The sequence below is a fragment of the Aricia agestis genome, chromosome Z (genome assembly GCF_905147365.1).
Source record: "Aricia agestis chromosome Z, ilAriAges1.1, whole genome shotgun sequence".
Taxonomy (NCBI): Eukaryota; Metazoa; Arthropoda; class Insecta; order Lepidoptera; family Lycaenidae; genus Aricia; species Aricia agestis.
The window spans coordinates 1359057-1371444 of NC_056428.1; the positions used below are offsets into that span (position 1 = coordinate 1359057).

At 34.0% G+C, this 12388-nt stretch overlaps 2 protein-coding genes across 2 annotated transcripts; one reads left to right on the plus strand and one right to left on the minus strand.

Moving 5' to 3' along the window:
- The first annotated feature begins 5238 nt into the window (after positions 1-5238).
- LOC121739078 (transcription factor Adf-1-like) lies at positions 5239-8117 on the plus strand. Its single transcript, XM_042131397.1, has 2 exons — positions 5239-5603; positions 6607-8117. The coding sequence occupies exons 1-2, from the start codon at positions 5462-5464 to the stop codon at positions 7317-7319; spliced, it is 855 nt and encodes a 284-aa protein (XP_041987331.1). The 5' UTR covers positions 5239-5461; the 3' UTR covers positions 7320-8117.
- Positions 5635-8104, minus strand: LOC121739077 (protein ALP1-like). Its single transcript, XM_042131396.1, has 2 exons — positions 7809-8104; positions 5635-6537 (listed from the first exon to the last, which is right to left on the minus strand). The coding sequence occupies exons 1-2, from the start codon at positions 8102-8104 to the stop codon at positions 5667-5669; spliced, it is 1167 nt and encodes a 388-aa protein (XP_041987330.1). The 3' UTR covers positions 5635-5666.
- Positions 8118-12388: the final 4271 nt, after the last annotated feature.

Genomic DNA, 12388 nt, shown 5'->3' on the forward strand with positions numbered 1-12388 from the left:
GGTTAGCTTCAATTATCTGGACTTATCCTGTATCCTAGCTTACCCTGTATCTGAAATTACCCTGATCTTAATATTTAATACCTCATAACCTTATAAGTTACCCTTTATTGAAAAAGGTACTATAATCCTAATGTTCAATAGCTCATCACCTTCCTAATGTTTATTTTCTTATAGCAACTTTATCTGAATTTACCCTGAAAAATTTACTCTGTATCCGAAAAACCCTGATTTTAATGTCTAATAGTATCCTATACTTAATAAATTATATCTAACAACGTAACTACACATGTTCATTTTATCATTTTGATTTTTATAAGGCTGCCATAATTGTCGGTTATGACACAAGCCTTAAAATAAAAAAAATAATTGTTAAAAAACACGCTTTTTACTTTTTATTACAAAAAAAATGCTTTGTCATAGGCTCTTAATACGTATGCAAAGTTTCGAATTAATTAGACTACTGAAGATAGGTGAAAATCTTGATCAAAGATTCCGTTACATACATACAGCCCAAATCCCAATACCCAATAAAAGCGTGTAAAAAAAACCACAGGAAACGAGGAAGTACGCATGCATGAGAAATCCCATCGATCAAGCTTTACCGTGAACCGTGTTGGTTTATACATTCGCCACACCTCCCAAACCTCCCAAACTATTGCAAATCTATAATAGACGTGAGAAAAACGAATTCGAAAGTTGATTGTGTACGGTTATTTTAATTGTTCTTAACTGGGAGTAGAATTACTGGGGTCATATTATATTTTGAACGAGTATAATATTAACTAGCTATTTGACCGAGCTTTGCTCGGTATTCAATAAAACACATCACATCACATCGATTTATCACCCCCGATACCCCCTATACTTATACTAAATTTCATGAAAATGGTAGGGACCGATTCCGAGATTCCAATTATATTATGTATACAAGAATTGCCCGTTTAAAGATATAAGATAAACGACCAGTATACCCGAACATTTACACACATGCAATTATAAAACAATAAATATATATATTTATTTATTATAATATGTATAACATATTATACTCTATTCTATTAAATGTATATAAACACATATATATAAAAAAAAAAGTGTCCATGGCGTGATGGACCACAATTAATTAAAATTTATAATATTATTTCAATTATCCTTGGTGCGAAAAAATATAAAATAATAAAAAAAGGATATGGACGAACAGTCCATAGACGGCCCCAATTTTATAATAAAAAAAAAAGAACATTTACACACCTAAACAGTATACACTTAAACAAAGATTTTGAGAATGACAAGAAAAGACAGAAATAACTTTGTACAAAAATTGATGTTAAAATTGTAAGTTTAACGTAAACCTTGTACAATATAACAATTATTATACTAGACGACGCCCGCAATGGAGTGTTTTTTAACCGAATCCCAAAAAGGAGGAGGTCATGTTTTTCGCGCAGGAACAGTACATTTTTCGGGAAAAGGACATAAGATACTTTTTATCCAGCTTTTGCCCGCGGCTTCGCTTGCGTTAAGAAGTATTATTAAATACAAACTTTCATCCCCTATTTTAACTCTTTGGGGGTGGAATTGATCAAAATACTTTCTTAGCGGATGCCAACGTCATAACATCTACCTGCATGCCAAATTTCAGCCCGATCGGTCCAGTGGCTTAGGCTGTGCGTTGATAGATCACCATATCAGTCAGTCACCTTTGAGTTTTATAATAATATAGATGTCCTTTCCCGGGAATCAAAGTCACATTTTCGAATGACACATTTTCGAATGTATAATATTAGAAAGGATCTATAAGGTACTACGTCCCTGTATTTAAGTTTTGTTTTAATTCAAAGTACAATTTTTAGCTTTAACGTTTTTCTCTAGAAACGACAAACATTTTTTTCCAAAAGCCATTGTCATCGTGGTCGCACTGGACTTAACATTTGACACTGTAACTTCTATTCGGATTATATTAAACCTTAACCTACTATATTTATCTAAATTATAAAATATAATACTTTTGTTATGTTTTATCTTCACAAACATATTACGAATATAATAACAATTGAAAAGACTAGATTACTGGGAAAAATGTTTTATATAGATAAGTAAAGAAATCAGATCTCGTATTGTTATACAATGTCACAAGAAGGCTAAATACATTAAATTATAACAATACATTATGACGCGTTTGTGTGCACAAGTATAATATACATGCGTCTGTCCGTCTGTCCGTCTGTTGCCCCTCCCCGCTGAGCTGATTTTGAGGCAGTTTGATTTAGATATACTTTGAGTCACGGGAAAAGATATAGGAAGGTAGTTGTACTTACTAATTGCTTACAAGCTAGATGTTACATTTTCGTTCGTGCAGAAAATCATTTGAAACTGTACATTTTTGACATTGGGAGATGGCTACATAAAAATTTTGTACGTAGGTTTTTAGAAATTAAATCGTTTATTATCCTCGTACTATCTTGCATGTCAGTTTCATATTTTACCATTTTAGGTGGCCTCCATAATTTGAAATGCAACACACAGACGGACAGACAATAACAGGACGTAGAATCAGATAACGTAGAGCAAGGTGATCCCTGTCTAACGCTATGCTAAATTATTATTAGATTTTTTGCTATATACGCGACTTGCCTCAGAATTCGTTATATTAATAGAATACACAATCCATGCTCAAATTACCTATATGTAGAAAGATGTTTGTTTGTCTTCATGCTGAAACCACTGAACCAATTTAGATGTTTGGTATGGAGATCATATTTTGTGTCCCGAAAAAAACTCATACTTAGAATTATAGAAAAATGAGCGGTTCCCACACAGTAGTGCTGCGCGACGAGGTTGTGGGTAACATCCAGTTGTTGTAAAACTAATTACAAACAATATTTCACAGACAAATTAGTCCACAAAAATAGCCTATGATCCTTCACGTGGTCTACTTCTTATCTGTGCCAAAAACCTGAAAAATTGCTCCAATTGAGATAAGCCTTTTCAAATAATTTCCCCCGTTTTTTCGACATTTCCCTTTATTTCTTCGCTCCTATTAGTTGTAAATAAATATACTATCTAACACTGAAATAATTTTTAAATCAGACCAGTAGTTCCTGAGATTAGCGCGTTCAAATAAGCCCTTTCAAATATATTTCCTTCCGTTTTTTCCACATTTTCCTCTATTTCTTCGCTCATATTTGTCTTAGCGTGATAAAATATAGCCTATATCCTTCTTCGATAAATGGGCTATCTAATAGTGAAATAATTTTTTTAAATCGGACCAGTAGTTCCTGAGATTAGCGCGTTCAAATAAACAAACAAACAAAGAAACTAACAAACTCTTCCGCTTTATAATATTAGTATAGAATATAGATAGTTTATATTTTATTATGGATAATATTTACATACTTTTGTTTCTTAAATAGTAATTTTTTAGTGACGATGATGATTATTTCGGCACCGAATACTTCCCAGAACTAATTACAAATAACTTATTAAGAATTAACATAGTCAGTGTAATTTATATTACCAGCGAGGTTATTTGGAACCAAGGCTTTTTTGTATCACATGGCTTCTCTAGCTAGGCTCAATCACAGGTAATAATATAATTATTGTGTTGTATACTTCGTGTCATAATTTTTAAGTTTTCAAAGGTAATAAATACTAGGGGAGTGTTACTGAATCTATAATGTTTCCGTTGGGTTATCAACTAGGGTCGGTCATACAATTTTTGTTGCCTGCTACATGGCTTAGTTAAGTCACTAAGAGTGTGACTCTTAGAGTCAAATATGACACTAAGGGCATGTTTCACCACTTTCTTATAAAGTGCCGAATAAGCTATTCACAACGTTTTTGACAGATTCTCCATACTTGATATGTCAAGTTAATTGGTGGATAGCCTATTTGTCACTTATCAGGAAGTGATGAAACAGGCCCTAAGAGTCATATTTGTGGAATTCCTGAACTAGAGTCACATTTGCGCGATAAAATGTATCAGAATAATAATTATTCTATACTGTTTTATGTCGATGGTCTGGCAGATGGCTAAAAAAATAGGAATTTTATTCATATTATGTGTTGTAGAAACTTTGGTTGATGTCTATTACACTGCGACTATCGAATCCCAGAACAGAAGTTCCATTAGACAAGTTATTTGCTGGATTTGAAAAATTTGCTCTAATTTTTTTTTTATGAAATAAAGAGGCAAACGAGCAAACGGGTCACCTGATGGAAAGCAACTTCCGTCGCCCATGGACACTCGCAGCATCAGAAGAGCTGCAGGTGCGTTGCCGGCCTTTTAAGAGGGAATAGGGTGATAGGGGAGGGTAGGGATGGGAAGGGAAGGGAATAGGGGTGGGTAGGGAAGGGAATAGGGTAGGGGATTGGGCCTCCGGTAAACTCACTCACTCGGCGAAACACAGCGTAAGCGCTGTTTCACGCCGGTTTTCTGTGAGAACGTGGTATTTCTCCGGTCGAGCCGGCCCATTCGAGCCGAAGCATGGCTCTCCCACGTATAATAAACAGTTATTTATCCATATTAGGCGTAAACGGATGGAATAACTGTCATAATTTTTTGGAAAGGTCGGTTAAAAGCAAATCAAAATTTTATATCCATTGTTGAAAGTCGCTCGTATGATACAAAGGTGGATATTTATGATATTTATAATTACTTTATTTCGAGGTCGTGGCCGTAATATTTAATTATATAAAGCCTCAAATCTAGTTGTACGATTTTCAGCATGCTCGAAATTGGATAGAATCCAAAATTATGCAAATTAATATTATTAAGTAGTATTTTAGTTGCAGGCCCATGTTGGATGCGAGTAGCAGGAGATCGGTCATCTTGGCGTCCATTGAGAGATGCCTATGTCCAGTGGACGAATATAGGTTGATTTGATTTGATTGATTTATAATTTTATGCTAAAACTTGTTATCTTATTTTGTGCTATAGCTTAATCAGCAATAGTAATTTTGCACAACGTATTTGACAGAATGTTGTACTTATTTATTATACTTAGGAGAATGGGAGGCATGACGGGGACGCGAGGTAAGATGGGGTCACGCAAGATACAAGAAACTAGACTCTTGCGAACAGTAAGCAATAGGCCAATAGGAAGCCATACTCGATCAACCATCAGCGCGACAGAAACAGGGAGTGGGAGTTCACGCGTTTTTTTTTTTACCAACGAAAATCACGTTGAGTGTCTCGTCGATCTAATTTTACGCAGTTAAAAAACGTCCTTACTGTAAGGCCTCGGTCTCGAATTTTGCGGGCAGCGGGGCGGCGGCGGCGGCGGCGCGGGAGCGGCAGGATCTTATGCGTATCGTCAAATGGACCGGGTCTCGAAAACAGCGGCGCGGGAGCGGCGCGGGGGCGGGCGACGAGCGGTGCCCTCCAGTCGAGCGGTGACCGTCCCGCGTTGCGCGTCTGCATTGTAGTATAGTGTTGTACTTTTTTTTGTGACGTTTCAAAATGTCCTCGGACGTGCAAGAGCAAATTATTTCGGCAATCTTTGAGAGGAGACCCATATGGAACAGCAAAGATGTGAACCATAAAAATAGAAGAATAATTAATCAATTATGGGAAGAAATAAAAAACGAACTGAATATTGAAGGTAGGTGAATATAAAAAATATTTATTATGTTATATACAATGTTTATTATGGTTTACAAATTAATTAGTAGCTAATGGGATTATTTACAAAATATTCTTTGAATTTTTCACGTATATATTGTGCTTGATAAGACGTCCGGGCGTTGGTTTGTAATCGTGTTTGTAATGTTTGTTGATTCGTATTGACAGTAATATAGGCAATGTCATTATCACCATCCTTATCTCGGATAATATTATGCAACAAACAGCAAGTTTTGATGAGTAATCTTGCATGACATTTGTTTGTCTCTATGGGCGATCTGAAAATATGCCACTTGGATCTTAAAATTCCGAAAGCACACTCAATAGTCTTTCGAGCCCGCGATAATCGCTTATTAAATAACTCATTTTGTGCATTAAGTACGCTTTGTGGATAAGGTCGCATCAAATATGTTTTGAGTGGATATCCTTCATCTCCAATAAAAACCATTGGTAGAACGATATCTGATGAGGGTAGATATTGTGGTCCTGGTATATTGTAGTTATTACTCTGAAGTAAACGGTTCAAATTAGAGTAATGGAATGTCCCTGCATCGCTTTGTTTCCCTCTTCCTCCAACTTCTATACAAATGAATCTTTTGTCAGCATCCGCGACCGCTTGCAAGTGCATCGAAAAGAAATGTTTATAATTATAATGCGATGATCCAGCGAACTTAGGATTTTTTATTCGACAGTGCTTGCCATCAATAGCACCAACGCAATTAGGAAATTGCCATTTTTCATAGTATTTTTCCGTTATATTTTTCAATAATTCTTCTGTCGGTTTTGGCATATGTAAATGTACCAAATTTTTCCATATAGCTTTACAAGTGCCATAAACTATGTTGGCCACCGTTGTTTTTCCCATTCTGAATGACAACGACAGTCTTTTGAAAGGCTGCCCACTCGCCAAAAACCTGAAAATTAAAGCATGTATATGTTAAAGTTATGTATGTAATAAATAGTCTGTTCGTTCTTTGTTTCAGTGACCGATTTAAAGAAGAAATGGAAAAATTTAAAAGATCACTATAGAAAGGAATTAAAAAAAAATCCTGCCCCTAGATCAGGAGATGCCGGAAATGTTAATCAACCCTCAAATTGGCAATATTTTTCTCAATTGAGGTTTTTGCAAGATGAAGTTGTACCAAATGTTACTGAGGGTAATTTAAGCAGTACTGAAGTAAGTAATCAGATGAGTAATGATTCTTTTGAGATAGAAGACATATCTGGAGAAAAATCTCAAGAAGATACAACCGGTCATAATGAAGAATCTTCTATTTATCCACAACAACCTTCTACATCCTCACAAGAGGCTCCTGTTTCTTCTCAAGAAGCTTCTACATCATCGCAAGAAATTTCTACGCCTCCAAGAGAAGCTTCTGCGTCACAACGATCAAGAAAAAAGAGAACAGCGAATGACATAAGAACTGAATTTTTAGAATTGGAAAGGAAAAGGATAAGACTGCTGGAAAATGATTTATCAAATCAAAGTAGAAACGAGGCTTCCAGAAATGAGAATAAGTCTGATGACTACTACTTTTTTATGAGTTTACTTCCACAAATGGAAAAATTCACGCCCGTTCAAAAGTTTAGAGTAAGACAAAAAATTAATCAAGCTCTTCTAGATGAGTTAAGTGTAAATGAAAGCACGTACCCTTCTAATGAATCATATATGTATGGGTATAGTACTCAACAATAGAGTTATATCAATCTTATAATGAAAATACTGTCAATAAATAACAAAACTGTGATTTAAATAGTTAACTAATCGTCGTACAAATGAGAACTTTAATTTTAGAAAGGAGATTTAGTTTCAAGATTAGAATAAGCGTGGAATTATTATACTGACCACTAAGTATATCGACCTTGTAATAAAAATACTGTAAATGAGTGAGAAAACTGTGATTGTAGAAATAATTAATCGTCGTACAAACGAAAACTGTGATTTTAAAAATAAATGACAAACTGTTATGTTACTTATTTCATACGAAACGTTTTTATATTATATTTTTCGTCAAAGATAAATAATTAAGGCTGATTAGTGTGTAGTAGGTATTTAATTAAAATTATTGTATCTGGGAACTTAATACCGATGCCAAACTATTTACTAAATTAGTAGGTACAACACTTCCTTTTTGAAACAATCAATAAATACAATTACAAATTACAATTTCGTTGTTTTACTTACCCAAGCGTTATGTATAATTTTTCTGCTGGAGATATACCTCTAAAACTTTTTGGATTAATTCCAGACTCTAAATCACTCTTGATAGTTTCTAGAATATAGTCAAAAGTTTCTACACTCATTCTGGTGTAGTCGTAGAATTTATCGGGATTTTGTCTCTGTTCTTCATAATTTCGATAAAACTCGCCATTTATTTTTCTTGCCCTATAGTAGGGATCCACTTCTTCTTTTGCCCACAATAAATCGAGCATTAGGAATACATTTGAATCAAAAAGATGTTGTCGCCGATTTTCAGACATTTCGTTAGCGAATGTCGACAACACAACCACAAACACAACACTACACCGCTACAGTGCCGCGCGATCTGCCCGCTGGTTTCGAGAACAGGTATGCGTTGCCCGCCCCTCTCCCGCGCCGCCGCCGCCGCCGCCCCGCTTCCCGCAAAATTCGAGACCGAGGCCTTAGGTCATTATGACTACCCAATTCATGTCTTTTGTCGTATATGGTTGTCAGTGTTGTTTACTTTGTTGTTCAGTTAATATATATTTTTTTAAGAAATTATGTTTTTCTAAGTCAGCCTTTGGGGTAAGACGGGGTATTGGGTTGTCTGAAATCATCCGAAGGTTTGGTAGGCTGTCAGCTTTGTGGACGTTAAGCTCACAATGGTTGTGCTGATGTGTATGATGAAAACACCCAAGAAATTTATATTTGTATTTATTGTGATTGGATTAGCCTACCCCATCTTGCCCTATTTTCATTACCCCATCTTACACCATGGTAAGGGCAAGATGGTTATTGGAAAGCTCCTATTAAATCATTTATTTAAAAAAAAATGCTATAAGTTCATCTCCCAAATACTATGCCAAATTCTAGTCAGATAAATAAGACATTGTGCCATAAATAAATAAGCATAAGAAACATAATGATTATACTATATTTTTGGTACTTTCCTTAGGTACCCTTCCTTCGGTACCTACATCATGCCCCCCCTTCCCCTATAGTGACGCCAAATCAAAATGTATTTCGAAATTATTTGAGAATGCGGGAACTATGAAAATTGTAATTATTGTAAATAATAATTTTAATATATTTTCTTGTATTGATTAATCGTATTAATATAACTTAATCTTAACAAAGAATGCGGGTCAAATGCGAAAACTTTGCATTAGAATAATTAACAACTTTCATTATATTATAGTTTACATCATAAATGACGATAATTTATTACGAGAACTAGATTTTAATGCAAAGCTTATGATTTTTTCACTTATATGATTAAAACTTAAACTTGTATAAGATAACAGATGTAGTCAACTTTGAAAGATTTTAAATCTTTAATATACAATTAACTGAAACTTGTTTTAAATATAATTTGTATTTTGTTACAATAATATTATTTTTAAACATTAGGGCATAATATATTTTTTAGGACTTCTGAACGAAAAAAAAAACTTGCTTTAAGCAAATCGCAATACTAATTAGTAAATTAATAATTTCATATCTTACGTCCTCTCAATGTTGGTAACATTTGAAACTATGACAGTAGGCAATCATATTCTTCACATCGTATATTATGATCGGATCAGCTAGTATATTACTGGGAAAAATATTTGAAATATGTTTATAGTTAAAATATCAAACCTATTCGAAAAAATAAAATGTCATTGGTTATTTTTCAAAGAATTAAAGGTAAAGAAATATGTAATAATCTCATAGCAATTAGTGCATGCACATCCTAACACCATATGAATATTTCAGTCCGTATTATTTTCAATTTTATTTTTAATGAAATGTATGTTTGATGTTCATATAATTTACTTTTTTAATTAAACTAATAAATCTTCGTGCAAATAAAAATCGTAATAAACATTAAATAAATTATGTTGTGTATAAATATAAATCATACCATGCGAAACTAGTGCTCCTTCATAAATATGTACAATTGTATATTTCAACACTCGCTCCAAGTAATTCAGATAAAAATTATTACAATAAAATAAAATAATACGTAGCTATCCTATAATTATTAAAAAACGAAGCAAAAAAATCATAAACAATTAGATATTTCATATCTTAAACATATTTTGTACCTCGATTCACCGTTTAGACTTCAGACATTTTTATTTGGGGACTTTTGACGCACAGTAAAGTCACAGCATCGTAACCTAATAATAAAATCATCGACCAAGTGCGCGTCTGAATCGCGCACGAAGGGTTCCGTACCTTTATAAAGGTAAAAGAGGCCAAAAATTATTATTTTTTGAATGAGAGCACCCCTTACTTATTTATTTTATTTAAATATTATTATTGATTATTAAAGTAGACAAGTAACTAAGATCTTTATGTAAATTTCAAGTGCCTAGCTGTTGCCATTATTTATTACGAGCAAAAAAGGCCAAAAAAATTACGTTTGTTGTATGGGAGCCACCCTTTAAATATTAATTTTATTTTGTATTTGTTTTTATAGCGGCAAAAGAAATACACAATTACACAATCTGTGAAAATTTCAGAAGTCTAGCTATAGCGGTTATTGAGTTACAGCCTGGATACAAACAGACAGACGAACAGACATCGAAGACTCAGTAATAGGGTCCCGTTTTTACCCTTTGGGTACGGAACCCTAAAAACAAGAATTTTACGTAAGATGAATTTGAATAAAACTTTACCTTAGGCATCTTTTGATTTCGACAAAACTCTTTGTCTTTTATCGACTTTGTTAAAATTTAAGATAATCAGTATAAAAAACAGGCTCATATCTGCCACAATCAGTTAAATAAATCAAGATAATTAGCCAATATCATTTGATGTCAAAATTAAAAATCAATTCGATCTAAGGCAAACGCCTCATTAAGCGCCATCATCTCCCAAACGTTCGATTTTTTCAAGACTATCGAATGCAAGTTGTCTAAGCACCTATGCTCTAGTCTGGGTAATCGTGCTAGTGGCAGTGGCCAAGGTTGGTGAACAATACGTGAGAATGTGACATAAGAGACGGTAACGGGTGCAGGGTCGTCACAAGGTCAACGTAATTTGATGAGAAAATACTTCTGCATTATGTTATACTTTACACGAGGTAGATTAGTATATTTTCTTATAAAAAGTTTGTTGGTGGATGTATTAATGTCATAATATTAATACGCGAACGAAAAACTTTGTATCCCTTTTTACGAAAAATGGGGAAACGTAGGTGCATGAAATTTTGCACAGTTATAGTTTATAAGGTGAGAGAGTGCATCGAGCTAATATTATTTTGAAATTATGCTTTTATCATACATTTTTTAACAAATAAAACATTCCACACATTACAACACACACACCCATATGAAATATGACAGATTTTTGAGTGACAAGCCTATACATACGAATTTATACTCTTTTATTTATGGTTGAAGTCTGTTAACAACAAGTTGGCAAATTGTAAATGGATTATAGTTTTTTTTATTGAATCCAAGATACTATTAGACAATGCTTGCACGGCCAGTCTGAGATCAGCTGTGTCCCAGAGACAAGAGTTGAAAAAAAACGATAAAGTGAATATTTTTTACAAAATATAGGTAGTAGTCCTAATGTCGTTGAAACTAAGGTCGAATTTCGACCATTGGGCGATCTCTAGTGAAATTTAATGCGTTTATGGCTTGAGGGAGAAGTGGCAAAGGTAAGTTTTGTTCCTGGTAAATCGGACATTTTGAACTTCAAGCTAAACTCGTTTATCCAGGTACTAATTTAACGAATAATTCCATACTAATATTATGATTAATTTAAACGTGCGTCTGTCTTTCTATCTGTTTGTCTGTTAATTCATCGCTTTCAAACAGTTTTGCTGACTATGGGTGTAGTTTCGTAAATTTGAAGGACAATACAGTTTTTATACGCATCTCGTGCGATAAACTTATTTTGAACGATAATTTATCATTTACTACTGCTTGAAGTAGTTGCCTGTCCAAGACAGATTTAGCTTATCCCTCGGGCATCCCCGAGATCAAAGGGTTTTCGTGGTTGGATGTCACTGTTGATCCTGGCGACACATGAGTTACAGTGGTGGGAATGTATGGTGGGCCTTTTGCTTGAAGAAGTTATGATTTGCGTATCAAAGCTATAGGTAGTTAGTTTTTTTCTGTCGGGTTATCATACCAAAAAGATAACAAGGTTTTTAAGAAATTTAGCAAACGTATAGATGGGACTACTAGGGTTATAGCCAACACCTAGACCACCAACATTTAGACGGAAATTCGTCGACGTGTGCCATCGCCCGTCGACAAGTGCCGTTTGCCTGTAAGAAGCCTTACCCAAAAGGTGGTGGTAAACGAACAAGTACTGTAATTTTCGGCTCCCGTGATTTTTTCGCCTCTGAATTCACGGCCAAAGTCTAGTTATAGTTAATTTAATATATAATTGCATATTATAATATGCAATGGTTATATTATTTATTATACCTATTAGTTGGATACAGCTCATAATATGATTTAATTTTGTTTAGATTTTCCTTTTATTTTAATTATGAATTAATTTAATTAAAAGTAATTGTGAGTTTCAGAAATATTGCTCATTATTATATATTTTCCTTGTATTTTTTAATTAAAGTT

What these genes read in the sequence shown, in the direction of transcription:
- LOC121739078 (XM_042131397.1), top strand. Translation starts at nt 5,462, where the DNA reads ATGTCCTCGGACGTGCAAGAGCAAATTATTTCGGCAATCTTTGAGAGG. An exon ending in AAACGAACTGAATATTGAAG is followed by an intron (nt 5,604 to 6,606) that starts GTAGGTGAATAT and finishes TCTTTGTTTCAG; the next exon opens with TGACCGATTTAAAGAAGAAA.
- LOC121739077 (XM_042131396.1), bottom strand. Translation starts at nt 8,104, where the DNA reads ATGTCTGAAAATCGGCGACAACATCTTTTTGATTCAAATGTATTCCTA. An exon ending in AAATTATACATAACGCTTGG is followed by an intron (nt 6,538 to 7,808) that starts GTAAGTAAAACA and finishes TTTAATTTTCAG; the next exon opens with GTTTTTGGCGAGTGGGCAGC.